This window comes from Trichechus manatus, unplaced genomic scaffold (assembly GCF_000243295.1).
Source record: "Trichechus manatus latirostris isolate Lorelei unplaced genomic scaffold, TriManLat1.0 scaffold00009, whole genome shotgun sequence".
NCBI classification, from domain to species: Eukaryota; Metazoa; Chordata; class Mammalia; order Sirenia; family Trichechidae; genus Trichechus; species Trichechus manatus.
This window is the reverse complement of record NW_004443945.1, coordinates 2,347,972-2,368,123: the sequence shown is the minus strand read 5'-3', so window position 1 is coordinate 2,368,123 and position 20,152 is coordinate 2,347,972. Positions and strand designations below refer to the sequence as shown.

General features: G+C 42.2%; 1 protein-coding gene across 5 annotated transcripts in view; it reads right to left on the bottom strand.

The window, feature by feature from the left end:
- ABHD2 (abhydrolase domain containing 2, acylglycerol lipase) overlaps nt 1-20,152 on the bottom strand; it is a 118,876-nt gene that overhangs the window by 28,082 nt on the left and 70,642 nt on the right. For all 5 annotated transcript variants that reach the window (XM_023725936.1, XM_004370621.3, XM_023725933.1 and 2 more), the window contains exons 4-5: nt 16,936-17,111; nt 9,935-10,102 (exon numbers count right to left, since the gene is read on the bottom strand). In XM_023725936.1, the coding sequence (XP_023581704.1) occupies nt 9,935-10,102; nt 16,936-17,111 (344 nt within the window). The remainder of the gene's footprint in view (nt 1-9,934; nt 10,103-16,935; nt 17,112-20,152) is intronic.

The following is a 20,152-nucleotide window of genomic DNA, read 5'->3' as shown; positions in this document are numbered from 1 at the left end:
CGTTGGACTGTTTTACTGGGAGCTACAGTAATCTGTTTTCTAATTCTAGGACTTTAATGAGGTCCTATGAATTTAATCCTTATGGGATTAGCACCAGTAACAAGATTTAGACATCTTATCTTTTGCTGCTAATTCTAAAGACACGATGAAATATGAGACACTCACCTGGCCTTAGAGAGATGAGTACTACAGGGCCTTCTAGGAAAGGTTACCCTACTGAGAACAGGAAAGACCCCTGCCTTTTCCCCAACCTCCTACCCTTAAAGAAAGACAACAAAATATCTGCCTGAAAGCTACTATCTCAAAAGCCATCTCCCCAAATGGTGCTAACCCAAGTAGGCTAAAACACCAGGGACTTGGTGTTCCGTGGGGATGGAGACTTTGAGTCATCTGTGTCCTCCATGCCAGGCGTGGGCTGGCACATGGTGGGTGTTAGCTGGAGAAGGAAGTTTGAATCATGTGGAACAAAAACATACAATACCTGCCAGTGTTACTGTGCTGGGGACGGGAAAGAAGCACTTAAGTACCCTTCCTGCTAAATTTAATGCAGGAGAATGATATGGTCAGGTTAACAGCATGGGGGTGGAAGCTAGTAGACCTTGACATTTTCAAAGTACATGAGTCATTTCTTCAAGTTATGGGGAAGCTAATGCAAAGCTGAGTCACTCAGGAAGAAAACAGCTGTAGGAATAAAAAGTTTGAGAGACCCTCTTTGCTCATCAGATTATCTGGCCTTGTCCTTATCTCTGAAACAAAGATTTTCACAAATATGTGCTTTTGGCTTTGCTTCCCCAGGTACCTTGTTGTTGTTATTTGCCATTGAGTTGATTCTGACTCATTGTGACCCCATGGATGCAAAGTAGAACTGCTCCATAGGGTTTTTCAGGTTGTGACCTTTCAGAAGCAGATCACCAGGCCTGTCTTCCGAAGTGCCTCTGGGTGAGTCTGAACTGCCAACCTTTTGGCTAGTGGTCAAGCACTTAACCATTTGCGCCACCCAGGACTCCTTCCCAAGGTACAGAGGGCCTAAAACTGGCTGAAGGTTAAGTATTCAGATCTTGTCCTGAAAGTGCAGAACCTATCACTGCGTCTCTACAATTCTGCTCTCTATATGACCCTCCATCACATCCCCTGCCGCTCCTGACCCCTGCGCACCATCCCACTATTCAGCCACTCTCAGCAGATGATCTCGCCAGGGGTTTTACTAACATGGCTGAGCTTCTGCAAGTTCACTACTGCCACTTTCACATTCTCTCTTCACCCATCTCTTCCTCCTCCCTTCCCATGTGTCCTTCTGCCATTATAATGTTCTACTGTTGCAGAGGTTACACGGTTCATAGCTGTCAATCTGGAATCATGAATACAATCCAAAATTGAATCTGCATCAATGGTAGATATGAGAAGCTGATAGAAGCATCTATGTTCATGATCTATCAAATGACTTAAGGTGAATGAGCAGTGAAATAAAACAGAAATGCCTGAAAAATAACTGTCTGCAACTCCTTATGGTGAGATGTCTTGGATCATGGATGATCTCCATAGCATGCTGCCGGTAGGGTGACCATATATCCTAGTTTGCTTCAGGGAGTTATGTAGTTTGTCTGTTGTTCTGATGCAGTTATTAATAAGGTCCCTTTTCACTCTCAAAATTGTCCCAGTTGGGATGCTGAATTATATAGCCACTCCAGTTAAGGGGCCTTCCTCTCTTCTAAGAGTGAAATGCTGTCCTCTAAGCAAAGCAAAGTTTTCTGGTTTTACCTCAAGATTCCAAAAGACAGCTGAAAAGCAAAAAAAGTCAGTACTAAACTCAGTATGATGTTAAGGAGCACTTCCTCTAACAGAAGACAATGCTGGGATTTTAGGTATCTCCTCTCAGCCAGAAAGTCAAGAGTGTAGAAATGAGAGAAGGGCCCACTTCTTCACTGTTTAAACTCATAGGAAAAGGCAATTTAGATCTTTTGAGACCTTTTTCCATGCCAGAATGCCCTAGCTAGGTGTCCTGGTCAGAGACTGGTGTTATGTCCTTAGAAGGCTCTAACCCTAAGGCACACAGTTATCCCATGCAGGTTCAAGCTAGGTTGTTACTTTTATTCCTTTTCACCTGATATAAAAAGAAACTTTTAAAAAATCCTAATTTTTTAATTTTTGTCTCTCCAAGTAAAGATGAAACTTTCTGGTCATAAAATTTCAAGAGTCAATTTCAGAAACGGAGGCCAGAATAACCACAAGCTGGATAATTCTGGTTTTCAGTTCGTTTCCTTGGCTGGTGGATTTGATCCAGCTCCACTTAGCTCTGAACATGAATGCTAGACTGTTGGAATAAGGCATTTGGCCAAAGGCAGGAAGATGGAGCAGAACGCGTCCTGATTTTACTAGTTTCCTGCAGCATCACTGATGAAAATATTCACATTCCAAACACTGTCTGGGTTAGAAAATCAATTAGGCCAATAAAAAGGAAGCCAACATAGCCATTGCTGCAGTGTTCCAATTAAAGGTTAAGCTTTTGAAAATAAACATACTTCAAAATTTGTTTTTTTGAAGACTTCTACATCTTTCTTCATTTCCAAGTGTTATTCACTGGTCTCGTCCACATGATAGGGTTGTGTATCTGGTCTGGATACAGTACAGTATCCATTTCAATAAGAAAATCTAAAAGACAGTTTGGTAAATTTCACCCTTGTGGGTTCTACTAGTCATTCTAATGGTTTCAAATTTTATTTTTGGTAAGATCAGCTAATGTCATATAATGTTGGACTATAATTCATCAAAAAGGAAATATTTAATATTTTCTAATAAAAAATGTATGAACTAGATTTTTTGATTTATGAAGAAGGCAAGTACTAAGAAATATTTTTTTAAAGAATAAAAATAATTTTTAGATGGTTAAAATACAGCCAGTAGAGCATGTTGTACTACAATAAAAGCAACTTGCCAGTACTAATTTTAAGAGCTGACTCTGAATATAGGAGACAGTGGCTTTGAGCTGGAGGAGTGTGATGTCCACGCCTTGGCCACCAGATTTGACAAGGTCAGTACTGAAGGCTGGGCGGCTGGAACGCAAGCACTGTGTCCTTTCAGATAACTGCTTGGGGTCTGGTTGTCCCTGTATACAGAGTCAAAACTCAGACTGGGCTCAAAAAAGAAAGAATTTTGTGCCCAACAAGCACAGCTTCTCAAATTGGCCCTTGCAAAAGTGCATATGAGGTCAGCTGTATGAAACTGATAAAGAGGTGAGGTCCATGTAACTATTCAAGTAAACTTCCACCTTTTCTCTTTTAAACGTCTCCTCTCAACCCCCGTTTGTTGGCCTCTAAACCACAGGCTCTTTCCATGTTGCAGGCATTTACTGAGCATATCTCTTGAAGTGATATACTCGATGTAAGAGAGTAACAAAAATAAACATAAATATTAAAAACTAAACTCTGACCCCTGTCCTTGAAAAGGTTGCAGTTGGTAAATACTCTCTTTGGACAAATGCAATCAATAAGCTTAGACTGATTGTGGCTGTGTCCAACCTCTCCCCGTGCCCCCGGACTAGACGGTGAGCTTTTCCTCTCTAGCCTGGGAGCTTCCTGTATCCTCACTGCAGGGCCTGGCCCCATGAACACTGTAGGATGCTGGATGAATGAAAGGTCAGCAAGCAAACCCACTGGGCCCATTCTGTGGCTCTGAGAGGCTCCTGGAGGCTCTTTTGCAAACCTAACTGGTATCTGATTGGGGACCATTTCCTTATTCCTTAGAAGTATCAGCAAGATGTGCTCTCTCACATGGGGGACAATGTAGACCATTGTTCAAGAGCATAGACTTGAACTGCGCTGCCAGGGTTTACAACCTGGATCACCCATTTCTCGGCTTTGTGGTCTTAGGCAAGTTAGTCAACCTTGCTATGCCTCAGTTTTCTCATATGTAAAAGGGGGACAACTGAAATTAAATAATACGTATGAGGTACTCAGAATAGTGCTTTATAAAAACCAGTGGTCATTGAATCGACCCTGACTCATGGTGACCCAATGTGTGTCAGAATAGAAATGTGCTCCATAAGGTTTTCAGTGGCTGATTTTTTGGAAGTAGATCACCAGGCTTTTTTTCCAAGGTGCCTCTGGGTGGACTCAAACCGCCAACCTTTTGGTTAGCAGCTAAATGCATTAACCGTTTGCACCACCCAGGGACTCCAAGTGATAAACCCATTGCCGTCGAGTCGATTCCAACTCATAGTGACCCTGTAGGACACAGCAGAACTGCTCCATAGGATTTCCAAGGAGCAGCTGGTGGATCAAACTGCTGACCTTTTGGTTAGCAGCCAAGCTCTTAACTACTGTGCCACCAGGGCTCCATATAAGTGACAGTTATTAATAAAAATAGTAATGATTGCCACCAGCAAAGTGAGGGAAAAATCTCTTTAAATGTTCAAATATCCTCCTGCTCCTCTAGATTATACTGAACAGTATTCTCAATAGGAAATGAACACCACACCAGAGGTACTGAGTTGAGGCTAAGAATCACACAGACCTCGGTTTGAATCCTGGTTCTGCCACTTACTAGTAGTGCGACCCCAGGTAAGGTACTGTCACAGATTGAATTGTGTCCCCCAAAAATGTGCATCCACTTGACTAGGCCATGATTCGCAGTATTCTGTGATTGTCCATCATTTTACCATCTGATGTATGTCTTGTGAATCCTACCTCTATGATGTTAATGAGGTGGGATTAGCGACAGTTATGTTAACGAGGCAGGACTCCATCTACAAGATTAGGTTGTGTTTTAAGTCAATCTCTTTGGAGCTATAAAAGAGAGAAGCGAGCAGAGAGACATGGGGACCTCATATCACCAATAAAATATACCGGGAGCAGAGCATGTCCTTTGGACCCAGGGTCCCCGTGCTCAGAAGCTCCTAGACCAGAGAAAGATTGATGACAAGCACCTTCACCCAGAGCCGACAAAGAGAGAAAGCCTTCCTTGGAGCTGGCACCCTGAATTCAGACTTCCAGACTCCTAAACTGTTTGTTAAAGCCATCCACTTGTATTTCTGTTACAGCAGTACTAGATAACTAAGATAGGTACTTAACCTCTCTTAGCCTCAACCTCCTCATCTATAAAGTGGGGATACTCATACCTATCTCCCAGGTGGTGACGATCAAAAGAAATTATACATGTAAACACTCAGCAGCAAGCCTGGCACGTGTTAATGCTAAATAAACGGTAACTACTGTCATGCAGGAAACACTGGTGGCGTAGTGGTTAAGTGCTACGGCTGCTAACCAAAAGGTCGGCAATTCAAATCCACCAGGCACTCCTTGGAAACTCTATGGGGCAGTTCTACTCTGTCCTATAGGGTCGCTATGAGTCAGAATCGACTTGGGGGCAACAGGTACTGTCATGCAGGATTTTCCTTAATGAATTTACCTTTCAAAGGCAACATGAAGGTTTTTAAATCACAAGAATACATAATTATCTCTTCTGTTCAGGAGAGATCTGTTTTTAACAATTTCTAGTGATATCTGAGAAGATGTCCAATAATAAGAGATTAATGCTTACACAGTTTGAAGCAGTTGGTTTGATCAATGGAAAAATAACTTTTATAACCCTTTCAGAAAGAGAACTCTGAGGGGACTGTGTGCCAGGCAAGGAAGGATACAGGGCTTCAAGTTAACATCCTTTTAGTTTTCTTCTGGTCAAGATCACAGCTTCAAGAGGCCAAAAGGGTCTTCAGGGTGCCTGGAAGCCTGACAGCTGCTCAAGAGTGAGGTGGTTTACACAGGGAGAACTCACACAGCCATAAGGGTCACCCATCTGACACACGCTGGTTTGTAAAGTATCACCTTATATCTGCAAACTGTCACCTCACACCTGTCACCTTGGTCCTCATTCAGTCAGTATTCTGTAAACACTGACACAGTGAGCAATTTCTATGGGCCAAGCAGGATTCTAGGCATTGGGGAGCTACAACAGGGAATGGAGTGGATTTTTGCAATGTAGAGACAGATACTAAACATGTAAACAATTACATAATTTCATCAAATTGTAAAAGCCTTCAAGGATATAAACAGGAAGATTCGATTGAGAATGATGGGGGATGGGTGGACAACATTAGATGGAGGAGGGGAGTCAGGGAAAGGCCCTCTGAGAAGGTGACGTCTTGGTCCAGACCCAAACAACAAGGAGAAGCCAAATAAAGACCACAGAAGAGCCTTCCAAACAGAACTCGGGCTGCCCAGAGGTTAGCAGGCCCTGGGGTACCTCTGCAACTAGATGGCCGCCCGTGCTGTGCCTGGTGCTCACATAGACTTGGGGTATATGAGCCCATGGCGCCTGTGGCATGTCCTGGGGATCCAGAGAGCCCATGAATGTTTCCCTCAGTCAGCCCGTGTGGAGAAGGCAGACTTGGTTGCGGGCCTATTAAAAGTGAAGAGCTGATTAAAACAGGCTTAAGAAACCTATCATACAATTACAAAACACCCATTCCTCACTTATTAACACTTCGTTATCCGACATTTCACATTTACAACAATAGCAAAACATTTACTATCTGACTATTAGGTGCATTAATGATGTAAGTCTGACAGTAACAAATGCCAGGCTGTGATGGTTAAGGTTATGTGTCAACTTGGCTGGGCTGTGATTCTCAGTGGTTTGGCAGTTATGTAATGATGTAGTCATCCTCCATTTTGTGATCTGATGTGATCACCCTCAATTTTCGCATAATGCCTATTTTCACATAACGACCTGGTCTTTGGAACCTAACCATGTGGATAAATGAAGAGTGGGTGTATATGGGCCTGATTTGGATCAGGATTTGACTATATACATATATATATATATATATATATATATATAATACATAAACTATAATTTAAAACCACCACTTGTCAGTCACTTTGTTGTACTGTGGTGGCTTGCTTGTTGCTATGATGCTGGAAGCTATGCCACTGATATTCCAAATACCAGCAGGGCCACCTATGGTGGACAGGTTTCAGCAGAGCTTCCAGACTAAGACTAGGAAGAAAGGCCTGGTGACTTACGTCAGAAATCTAGCTAATGAAAACCCTATGGATCACAACAGAATACTATCTGGTATAGTGCTGAAGATGAGCCCCTAGTTTGGAGAGCACTCAAAATACACAGTGGCTGCAACAATGGACTTAAGCATACCAACAAAAGATGGCACAGGACCAGGCAACGTTTCGTTCTGCTGCCATGAGTTGGAGCCGACTGGATGGCAACCAACAACAACATAACAAACTACAGGAATTTACTTCTAAAATTCTGATGAAGCAAAATGTAACAACAATAAAAGGAAACAGGTGAATTACTTTTAAAACTTTGAGGGCTGAAGCTCTCCCCAGATGGACTCACTAATCCCCATGAATCTTCCATGCCCAGGGCCAGCTCTCCAGCCCAAATCCTGTCAGTCTCCAAATGCAACATGCTTAGAGGTAGCTGCACATGTCATTCGGCCTGGATCGTCGTCCCTATAGCCCACCCCCCTCTCGTTTATGAGCTCTAACCCATCCTCACCACTGAGGACCCAGTTCAAATGCTTTTCCTTAGAGAATCCTTCCTCCTCAACTCAACTCCTCCCTTAGCAGTCAGGCTGGTCTCCATGGTGCCACAGCACACTCACCACACCCTCTCTGAGTGCGCTCGCCACCCTGTGTTGTAATTTTTTTGGATATCCCTGTCTCCCCCTGCATAGCACTTCTTTATCTGGGCCACGCACAGCACAGCCAATCTCTTGTTAGCATTAATAGACCTTCAAATATTTGAATAAAAATAACCCTAACATTTAATAAATGTTTACTACATGTTAGGCACGAACTGCCTACAAAGCCCTTAGTCACCCACGTTTCACTGGAACCCCTTTACAGCTAAGAATCTGGAACTCAGGGTCAGCAAGCTGCTCAAGGCTACACAGCTGGTGAGGCAATGCTGGTTCCTGAGGCTGCCTTCTGACCTAGCTGCCCTCTGATCATGTCCCGTGCTGAGCCTACTCTTCTCTGTTCCCTTGACCACGAGACTTCCCTGACCTGGTGCGGTGATGTCTCCCAATCTAGCCTCCTGTGTCCCTGGTCTACAGCACAGCTCTCTTGGGTTGGGGAGATCTGGCTGTTCTATTAGTTCTGAGATGATACTGGAGGCTGGGGCAGCCAGACACAGACTCCGATTTTAGCTCTCCTACTTACTGGCTCTATGCTCTTGCTCCAATTACTTCTTTGTGCCTCCGTTTTTCACGAGAACGTTGCTACCTGTCTTGTGGGCTTGCCATGGAGATGAAAGGGATAACTGTGCTCAGGTAAGACAGCAGCACTGCGCCTGGCACACAGAAAGTGCCCTCGCTGGCATTTCTGGTCTTGTTGTCGGCACGTCGTACTGTCAGATAGTATCCCTAAGTCTCTGTCCCATGCCCTGCAGCCAAGCCATGCCTCCTCATTCTCTACTTGTACAGATGGATTTTTATGTCCAAGTGCAGGATTTTATCATTATTCTCCATCACTTCCACCTTTGTTAGATCCTACCTGTTTCTGCCTTTTGGATCCAATTCTGGATTTACTATTCCCTGTGTGTCTGTGTCATCTATAAATCTAAACATTCACCTATATCTTAAAGCCACCGACTACACTGTTGAATAGAATAGGTATTAATTGCTGTTGAATCGGCTGTAAAGTGGGTGTCTTTGGAGGGTGGCAGTGAATGCAAAGGATGAAATGGACTTGAAACACTACACTACACCTGGCACCGAGCACCTGTTACACCCCACCTTGTCCCTGCAGGACACAACACCCTTACTCGCTTATAAATGGCAGCGTGAACTGGGGTAACCTTGCTGGAGGACCATCTGATAACATGCGTCAAGAGCACAAAAAAATGTCAACTTCATAACCCATTCCTGGAAATTTACTCCAAAGATGTCATTAAAGAGAAGAAAAAAAATTCTATGTACAAGATATTTACAGCATCATTATTCAAAATACTGAAAAACTCTAAATACCCTCAATGCCCTACAAAGAGAAATGGTTAAATAAACTATAACAGAGTGACAGCAGCAATGTGGCTCTTAAAAAGATTAAATATAATGACCACACATCTTTATGTTAAATAAGCCACCATAGATATATACACGGTGACTGCCAACTAAATAAAAACATGTACACATAGATAAAGACAGAATGGAAGGATGAAATGAAGAAATAAAACATTACAGTTAGGGTGAGATTATAGATACAACGTAGGCTGTTTCCCATTAAAACATATTACAATATATTTGGTCATAGACATCCCAAATGTTTGTGCATATTTAGAAATATTTTATGTGTTCATAATTTATGTGTGCATATATAATCTGAAGGGAGAGATAAAATGGAACCAGGAATGAGTAAGCAGTCCAGAAGACAGAGCCTCAGCTACTGCAGGGCTTCAATTATAGTCAGAAAGCATGTCTCTAATTATGAGGTCCAGTTCCTGTTCTCAAGGAACTTGAAATCCAATGAGTTGCAAATGTGTCAGGTTCCCTTCCTGCTGACATTCACTTGCCTCATCACCACCCTGTCACTAGAGTCCCAAGGAATGAGCATCAGGATGGCAGAGCAGTAAAAGGAGTAAGCCAAGCTGCCCAATCTACTTGGCTCCCAGCCCTGCTCTGACACTTATGAGCTGGGGACCTTGGGAAATACCTTCTCCTGTGAGCTTCAGTTTCTGCCTCTATGAGATGGAAAGGCTGATGTGAGGCCTGGCATCATGAATGCCCAATACAGGTTGGCTGTTGTCATAGCATATGCCCCGCCATCTCTCCTGCCCCACTAGTCTCTGCTTGCTCTTGTAGACAGTGCCTACATTCTAAACTTAAAAATAAGGCAGAAGCAGAAGAAGCAGTGCACTTGCAGCAGCGAGAACCAGAAAAAGGAGGGACTCCATCCACTTGGCCATGCCCAGTGCTTACCGTAGGTGAACATGCGTGGCGAGGTCAGTTCAATGTTGGGCAGGGCACCTAGGTGGTTCAACACGGCACACCGATAGCCATTTTTCTGGGCGTAGTCGACGAAGGTGCGGATGTACTGCTTCTCACTGTGATTGGCGATTCCAGGGCAGATGACCATGGTGACGTCATCTACAGGATGGAGAAATCGAACCCAATGAATCCAATAAATGGAGACATGATAATGGACACAATTACACTTCACTGACTTAGAAAATGGGAGGAGAGAACTTAACATGTATCTCTCCACTCAATTCTCTGGGAAACATGATCTGTCTCTTCTAGCTGGAGCTGTCTGTATCAATGCTTTTCAAACTATGGTGAAGGGCTGGTTTTTAAAATTTCGTACCCATCATGGACAGATATTTTAATTTTTTATTTTTTTTATTGTACTTCAGGTGAAGGCTTACAGAACAAATAGTTTCTCATGAAACAGCAGTACACATATTGTTTTATGACATTGGTTAACAACCCCACAACATGTCAACCCTCTAACTTCTCAACCTTTTTCTTTTTGGTGAAAATACACATAGCCAAAGATACACCATTTCAAAATTCTACATGCACAGTTCAGTGATATCGACTATGCTCTTCCAGTTGTGCTGCTATTCTCACTTAAGATGAAGGCTTACAGAACAAAATAGTTTCTCATTTAACAGTTACTACACATGCTGCCCTATGACAATGGTTAACAATCTCACAACACATCAACAATATCCTTACTCAACCCTGGGTTCCCTATCACCAGCTTCCTTGTCCCCTTCTGCCGTCTGGCCCTTGTCACTGGACTATTGTACCTCATTAGTCCCATTTGGTTTTATGGGGCTGATGGACAGATATTTTTGACAAACACAATAAAAACTCATTACTAGAAAAATAAATGAAAAAAAGTATAAGCCTCAGTTTTTTAATTATTAGATTCAACAGACATAAAATTACTTTGTTGAACTGCTATACAATTTCCCAACATTACTTTCAGTTTCTGTTCTTGTCTCATTACAAACATAACAAACGATTCATGGACCAGCACTGGGCTGTGGACTACACTTTGAGAAGCACTGGTCTGCAGAGTTCCAACCTGGGATTAATTAAGGATTTCTAGCCTTTTCCTGAAAGCGCAAGTAGAAAAGATACTTCTTTGTATCCTTAGCTCCTAGTACCGTTTGACACGTATCCAGTTGCTGTCAAGTCCACTCCGACTCATGGTGACCCCACGCATGTCAGAGTAGAACTGTGCTCCATAGGGTTTTCAGAGGCTGATTTTTGGAAAGTAGATTGCCAGGCCTTTCTTTCAAGGTGCCTCTGGGTGGACTCAAACCTCCATCCAGGAACTCCTTTCTGACACATAACTGGTGGTAAATGCTTGCTGAGTGAATGTATGAGTGAAAAAAAAGGAAAAGTAGTTTTTGCACAGATTCTTTTGCACAGCAATTTTACTTTCAGGTATTTATCCTACAGATATACTTGTACAGATATACAGATATCCTACAGATATACTTGTGTTCAACCTTTTGCCAGGATAGACTGTAATGACAAAAGATTGAACACAACCTAAATGTACAGAAATAGGCATCTGGCTAAGTAAATTATTGCATATCCAAATGATGAAATGTTATGTAGTCCTTAAAAATAATGAGACATCTTCATATAAAATGATATGCATAGTGCCTGCGGTCTTAAAAGCTTACAAGCAGTCACCCAAGGCACAAGGTCTCTATTTGCCTGGAGCAACAGAGGAAGAAGAAGAGTCAGGAATAGGAGAAGGATATGGAATGGTGGCTAATTCCCTCCACAAACAATGGCCTCCTTTGCCACAAGACCAGAAGAACTGGATGGTGCCCAGTTACCATTACTGAACATTTTGATCGAAGTTTCCATAGAAAAATCCTGATCAAAAGGGGGAAAATATAGAACAGAATTTAAAATTCTCATGGACTCTATACTTTCTGGAGCCACGGAGGGTGGATGAACCCTTGAAACTAATGCCCTGAGATAATCTCCAAACCTTAAACCGAAAACATCCCTTGAAGTCTTCTTAAAACCAAACAATAGTCTAGCTTAACTAGTAAAAAATGTCTGCCTTGAGCATTGTACTCTTTCAAGATCTATCCTCATGGGATCACACTGACAACAGCAACTCAAAAGATTAGATAGGAGATTTGGGGAGCAGTGAGTTCATGTTAATGGGGGAGGAACAACTCAGGAAAGGAGGGTGGGGATGGTTGCACAACTTGAAGAATGTAATTAATGTCACTGAACTGTACATGTAGAAATTGTTGAACTGGTGTATGTTTTACTGCGTAGATTCTCAACAACAACAATAATATTAAAAAACAAAAACAAAAAAACTGGTATGGCAAACTCTCCAACATATATTAAGTGAAAAAAAAAAAAAGCAAAGGGTAGAAGAGTTATGATATGCTACCATTTGTGTAGAGGAAAACAGATACCTAGCTTTATAAATAAGGTCCCTAGGAGGTACAAACTGTTTGTGCTCAACTGCTGATCTAAAGGTTGGTGGTTTGAACCCATCCAGTGGTGCTTCAGAAGAAAAGGCCTGATGATCTCCTTCCGTTAAGATTATAGCCAAGAAAACCCTATGGAGCAGTTCTACTCTGAAACACTCAGGGTTGCCATGAGTTGGGATCAACTTGACAACAACTAACAACAATAGGTTTATAAATGCGTCCACTAGCTCTGGAAGGATACACAAGAAATTTAAGAGTTGGTCCCAGTGGGGAGGGGCCTTGGTGCAGAACAGAGGTGGGAGAAGGATTTACACTTTCACTGTATATTCTTTAGTGCTTTGTGAATTTTCTATCAAGGGCATGAATTACCCTATTCAAAAATACGAATACATATTTTTCTTTAAAAGAAAAGTAGTATTTAGGTTATTAAATCTGATCATTAATTTCCCTTCCAAAAGTTAAGATAAAAACAATGAAAAAATTCTTAATGCTGGTAAGGATATGCGAATTAGTAAGCAACTTTACAATATGCATAAGGAGCCTTTACAAGTTTATAAATTTTGACAAGTAATTCCAATTCTTGAAATCTTGCCTAAAATTTTATGATTAAGGATGCTCATCACAGAATTATTTATAGTGACAAAAATGTAAACAATAACCAACCAGTTGCTACTGAGTCGACTTCAAGTCATGGCGACCCCATGTGTGTCAGAGTAGAACTGTGCTCCATAGGGTTTTCAATGGCTGGTTTTTGGGAAGGAGATCACCAAGCCTCTCTTCTGAGGTGTCTCTGGGTAGATTCAAACCTTCAGCCTTTCCGTTAGCAGCTGAGCCACCCAGGGACTCCATCCATCAATAGAAGAATGGTTAAATTATAGTATTTAACACATCACAGAATATTAAGCAATCATTACAATTATGATTTTGAAGATTTTTAGACTTCTAAAAACATAATTTACAATAGTATACACATTAATTCAAATTTTAGACAAACAATGCATAGAACTGGAAGGAAATGAAAGAAAATGTTAACAATGGTATGTTGGGTAGTGGGATTATGGGTGATTCTTATTTTCTTCTTTAAATGTTTCTGTATTTTCCAAATTTTCTAAAAGGAGTACTTAATTCTTTTGTAGTCAGGGAAAAAAAAGTAAAAGGGAAAAAATGGCTGCTTTTCTCAGTGCATTTTTCTTGAATGTAAATACTGTCTTCCCTCCTGGACAGACCAGGAGAAAAATGTAGAACGAAAAATCAAATTCACAAAAAAGACCAGACCTACTGGCCTGACAAAGACTGGAGGAACCCATGAGACTACAGCCCTAAGACACCTTCTGACCTGGAACTGAAGCCATTCCTGGAGACCACATTTCAGCCAAACAATAGACAGGCCCAAAAAATAAACAATAACACCCGAGAGGAATGTGCTCCTTAGAACAATCAATTATACAAGATCAAAAGGACATTTGCTCAAAACCAAAGATGAGAAGGCAGGAAATGGTAGAAAATCAGGACAAAAGGAAATGGGGAACCCAGGACGGAAATGAGGAAAGTGCTGACACGTTGTGGGTAATGAAACGAAGGCCACGAAACGCTTCATGTACAAATTATTAACAGGAATCTACGTTGTTTTGTAAACTTTTACCTAACGCACCAAAAAAAAAAAAAGAGAGAAAAAAGCCAGGGCTTCCAAGAGAAAAAGCGACCCCAACCCTTGCATGAAAACCTGTCATGGTGGCCTGGGTACACTGACCACTGGAATGTAAGCCACACGAGGCAAGAGGTTTTGTTTTTACCGTTAGTGTTCATCCCAGTATCTATGGTTGTGCCTGGCACATAGCAGGTCCTCAATAAATATTTGTTTAAAAACAAAAAAACTGCCCTCCCCAGAACCATCTTCATTCACTTTTCTGCAGTGTAGGTTGGGTCAGTGTTGGAGGTTGGGAAGGGGTGGAGGCAACAGAAAGACATGAGCAAGTACAACAGAGAATCAAAGTTTTGATGTTTTCCAGTTTCTCACTCTGGTCCTATTTCCAAGAAGGGAGATGGCCAAATTAAATTTTGTGTTTTAATTGTGGAAGAAGTAAAAGCATTCAAAATAAGAGAAAAAAAATTTAATGAGTGTTATGGATTAATTGTGTCCCCCCCAAAATATGTGTTGTAAATCTTAACCTGTATGCTTGTGGTTACAATCCCATTTGGGAATGGGTTGTCTTTTTTATGTTAACGAGGCAGGATTAGTGTAGGGTGTGTTTTCAGTCAATCTCCTACAAAATATAAAAGGAGCAGACTAAGCAAGTCAAGGGAAGGGAAGATAGATGCCAAGTCACATGGAGATCTCCAAGGAACCAGGAAACAGAAGCTGAAGAGACAAGGACCTTCCTCCAAAGACGACACAGAGAGAAAGCTTTTCCCTGGAGCCAGCACCCTGAATTCGGACTTCTAGCTGCTGCAAAAGATCTCTTTAAAGTGTTAAAAAAACAAAGATGTCACTCTAAGGACTAAGGTGCACCTGACCCAAGGCATGGTGTTTTCAATCATCTCATATGCATGTGAAAGCTGGACAATGAATAAGGAAGACCAAAGAAGAACCGACGCCCTCGAATTATGGTGTTGGTGAAGAATATTGAATATACCATGGACTGCTAGGAGAATGAACAAATCTGTCTGGGAAGACATATGGCCAGAATGCTCATTAGAAGTGAGGACAGCGAGACTCTGTCTCACATACTTTGGACATGTTACCAGGAGAGACTAGTCCCTGGAGAAGGACATCATGCTTGGTAGAGTAGAGGGTCAGCAAAAGAGAGGAAGACCCTCAAGGAGATGGACTGACACAGTGGCTGCAACAATGGGCTTAAGCATAATAACAATTGTGAGGATGGCGCAGAACCAAGCAGTGTTTCATTCTATTGTACGTAAAGAGTCGTTATGAGTCGGAACCGACTTGATGGCACCTAAAAACAATAAACTGAGAAAATAAATTTCTGTTTGTTAAAGCCAACCACTTGTGGTATTTCTGTTATAGCAGCACTAGATAACTAAGACACTGGGTATATTAGAGAAATAAATATTTGAAAGACCAGTTATAAGATTTATAAACACAGTGTGAACTTCCAAACTTTGAATCTATCCATTCCTTCTGTGACTGTTTATTGGAAGCCTCTTCCTGGACTCTGGGGTTTTTATATTCTAGTAAACAGATAATAAACAATTACACAAATAGGTTTAAAGAGCAATAGTTAGCATGAAGAAATAAAGCTGGATGGCGTAATGGGTTTACTGGGAAGCAAACACAAGGTAGGGTAGTCAAGGACGGTCCCTATGGGGAGGTGACAGCTGAGCCGCAGCCTGAATTAACAACAAGAAGGCAGCCATGTGAACGTCTGGGGAAAAGCATTCCAGGCAGAGGGAACATAAATTAAAACTTTGTCACTAGCTACTCAGCACAGTTTAAATAACTGAGAGTTGTAATATGTTCACTGGAATTTATCCATAAATATTTACTGAGCTCTTAAACAAAAATCTAGATACCTTTGAATACTATGGAATTTAAAAGACATGCTTCTCTTCTGGTAGAAGAGACATTCAAAAGGATGCTGTCACTGAACTCCAGTTCCTCAAAAGTCCCCATTATCTAGCATTTTACGAGTGTTTACAGTGTAAGCTAAGGAGCACTGTTGGTGCAGTGGTTAAACACTCGGCTGCTAACCAGAGGTCGGAGGTTCGAACCCACCAGCCGTTCTGCGGGAGAAAGATGAGGCAATCTGTTTCTGAATTAGGGCCTTGGAAACCCTGTGGGGCAGTTCTACTCTGTCCTGTAGGGTCGCCATGAGTCCGAATCGACTCAGTGGTATCGGGTAAATGGGTATTGTGAAGGCTGGATAGAGGAATGCCCAAATCCAGCAGCAATGGAAACTGGAGCTATTGTTTCTGAGAAGTAGATGTCCCAGACCCTTGCATGATAAATATGACCTCAATGCATTTTTTTTTGTCCATGGAAACCTGAGCTGAGGACTTCTTAGAGCCTTTGTTACCTACTGTTAACTAACAAAACCAACCTCCCCTGCCTAGCTAAGCTTCAGCTTCATTGTCAGTCAAGTGGAGATGACAGTAGCATCTATTTCACAGGGTTGGTGTGAGGATTAAATGAGATAATAGTATATATAAAGCACGGAGAACAGTCCAGACTTCTGTTGCTGTTATCCACAAAAGCATGGGAGGGCCTGGATCCTAAGCTCTCCCTTATCTCCTTACCTGAAGAGGATTAAAATAATTGCAATCAACACTGCTATCTTAAGAGCTTTACAAAGTGCCTTGCAAGCTCATGTTGGAGCTAATCCCTGCAGGTTGCTCCCAAGTGACGTATCTCAGCTGATTTCCTAACAGCCCCGCGATGCAATATATAGAGCTGGTGGCATGTGCACTTATACTGTGTTCCCTCCTTAGCCAGTCCTCCTTCTGAGTGCTGGCCCAATCAGGCGCCCTAAACTAGCTCACCTCCAACGCAGTGCTCCGCCAACGGCTCAAAGAGGTCGAAGGTAGAAGTGGCTCCATCAGCCATGGTGATGAACTTCCGTTGTCCGTATGGGTGTGGTGACCTCACCCTTCCCATCTTCCCATACAAGGCTGTCTGGATGTGTCCACTTTTCCCCCAGATCAATGGTGGAATGTATCTAAGAAAGAAGGAGAGGAGAGAGAGGTCACTTTTCTCCATAGTCCTTGAACGTTGCTCTGAAAAACCTTTGAGCAGAAGTCTTTAACCGAGTTTTTTTTTTTTCCCTAACAAATTCTGAGCACTAAGTACAAATGCAGGGTCACTATGAGTTGGAATTGACTCGACAGCACACAACAACAAGAAGTATAAATATGGGATAATTTTTTTAACCTTCCATCCATGTCATGATTTACCCCCTTCCTCTATTTATAATACAGCCTGCCTCAGATTAACTTTAGAAATCAACCAGGACACGCTTTTATGGTGAGGGTTCCAAACTTAGAGCGTTAAGTAATTCAACACCGGTTATTTACATAATACAGATAAAAAAGAAAGCATGTATACATTTTGAACACATTCTGCTTGGCAGGGTGAGCCTCATTATCAAATGAGCTGATGTATATAAAATAGCTCGCACAGCACCCATGCTCACTAAATGTTCACTTCTTTCCCTTCCCCTCACAAGACGGGCCACAGACATGATGGGCTACTCCATTAACCAAAAATCCTGCCGCTCACAGTTATGCTAGGAAGGGCTGCAAATGCCTCGAAGAGCCTGTGTCTCGGGGGGTGGGGGCCCCGTTGTCCCCTCCACAAAGAACATGCTGAAAAGGCAGAGTGCTGTAAATATTTGCTAGATTTCTGAAGGGTAAAGGCTTGTTAGCCTAAGCGAGGCATGATGCCTCTGTAACAACTGTGCTTTGTGAAAACACACAGTGACTCTGGTACTTGGTAGGAAAATGAAAAATCACATACTAGTTAATTACTGTGAAAACAAGGTGCTCCAAGTTACAATTAACAAACGGTGATGGTTTACCAGCACAATACAAGATGATCCCACTGGCTGAAGTTGCTGTTGGTTTCTTTGCCATGGCTTTTAGCCCAAACTTGACGGCTGGCCAGGACTTGTATCCTACATAAATTAGAGCCATATAATCTAAAACAGGCAATGGTATCAGTCCTTCCTTTCTGTATTATATCACAGTGGTGTTTTATTAATAGTTTACCTTAAACTATTTGCCGATTCATGCCTACCTATCGTTTCTCTCAAAACCAGCTGATTCCAGAAGCCCTTTTAAAATTAAGCCAGATTTACTCTTTTCTGGTTTTGTTTGGTTTGGTTTATAATTCACTAAATCTACACAAATTTAAAAGAAATGAAGCTACCACCTAAGTAAGCCAGACCCCAGACAAGCTTCTTCTTTGAGGGGTAGAGAGGAGAGAGAAAAGTATTTTAAGACCTAAAGGGCTTGAAGTCACTGCCAGCAAAGCAGCACAAGTGTGAATATCAGTGCAGAAGTCATGGCATTTGGAAAGCAGACGAAGGCATTTACAGACAAGTGGACTATGACAGTAACAAAAAGCAAGCTTATGACATAAAAATGTCAACTGGCCATTCAGATACCATATAAGATATAGACTTAGAATTTATAAAGCGTTTCAGACTTCCAAGTTGGACAACACATTGTGTGTTGGGGGAGGAGAGTGATCCAAGAAACCAAACTCCTGATTGCTTCTGAAGGAAAGTTAGAAGAGTTTTGTTATGATATAAATTAAAAATAGAAACATGCTAAGGTTAAAAATGTTAGAAGAAAGGGTAGATTTCATATGACTTCTGATCTTGTTTAGAATACAGTACGATCTTACACAATATGGCTAAGAATAAAATAAATTTTCCTTTCGGCTATTCATAGATATCCCATGTGATGATGACACACGCGATCATCCCACTGGCATGCTCCTGGTTCAAGGTCATGTCATCCCCTCTGAATCTTGGCAACAGCCCCCAGGTGGCCTCCTGGCCTCTAGTCTCGCTCCCACCTACTCCACTGTCCACCTGTAGCTGGTGGAGCGATAATCTAATCACGTAACCCTGGCCACAGCCCTCCATCTCCTGGTCTCTAGCTTGGCCTAGGAGGCCCGTGACACCCTGGGGCCTGCTTACTTCTTTTTTCCTAAACTCAAGGAATCTGAAACACCTGCCGACTCCACCCGAAACAGGCACACCTTGTGCTATTTTTTTCCTAAGCGTTTGCTCAATCTATTTTCTCTGCCTAGAACATGGTTTATAGGTGATTCCCTGGGGATCCTGGTAACACATAGATTCTGATTCAGTATTTCTGGGGCAGAAAGGCAAATTCTCAGCAGGGATTCGAACCAGAATGAGCTGGTCCAAAGCCCTGGCCTGGAATGCTCCTGTCTTAGTTATCTAGTGCTGCTGTAACAGAAATACCACAAGAGGACGGCTTTAACCAAGAGAAATTTAGTCTCTCAGTCCAGGAGGTTAGAAGTCTGAATTCAGGGCTTCAGCTCTAGAGGAAAGCTTTCTCTCTCTGTCAGCTCTGGGGGAAGGTCCTTGTCATCAATCTTCCTCTGGTCTAGGAGCTTCTCAGTGGAGGGACCCTGGGTCCAAAGGACACGCTCTGCTCCCAGCTCTATTTCTTGATGGTAGGAGGTCCTTCTCCTCTCTGCTCACTTCTCTCTTTTTTATATCTCAAAAGACACTGACTCAAAATACAACCTAATCCTGTAGATAGAGTCCTGCCTCATTAAGATAACTGCTTCTAATCTTGCCTTATTAACATCATAGAAGTTAGGATTTACAACAAATAGGATAATCACATCAGATCACAAAATGGTGGACAACCACTCAACATGGGGAATCATGGCCTAGCCAAGTTGACATACATTTTTAGGGGACACAGTTCAATCCATAACAGCTCTCCTCTCCTTTCACACTCAATTTTTCTCCTGACCAGCTACTACTTGTCCTTTAAGCCTCACTTCTAACCTGGTTGGTGCCCCTTCTCTGGGCATATGTGGTAGTTTGCCTGGAAACACAGCTCCCTCTGCGCACAGCTCATCCTAATATCCAGGTGGCTCAATTACAGTACTTTGAAGGGTCATATCAAGCTCTCCTCTCATCCCCCAGTGCAGAAGCCTGGGCTCATTCACTTTTGTGTCTCTCCCAAGGGCACATGACACATATTAACCACTTAG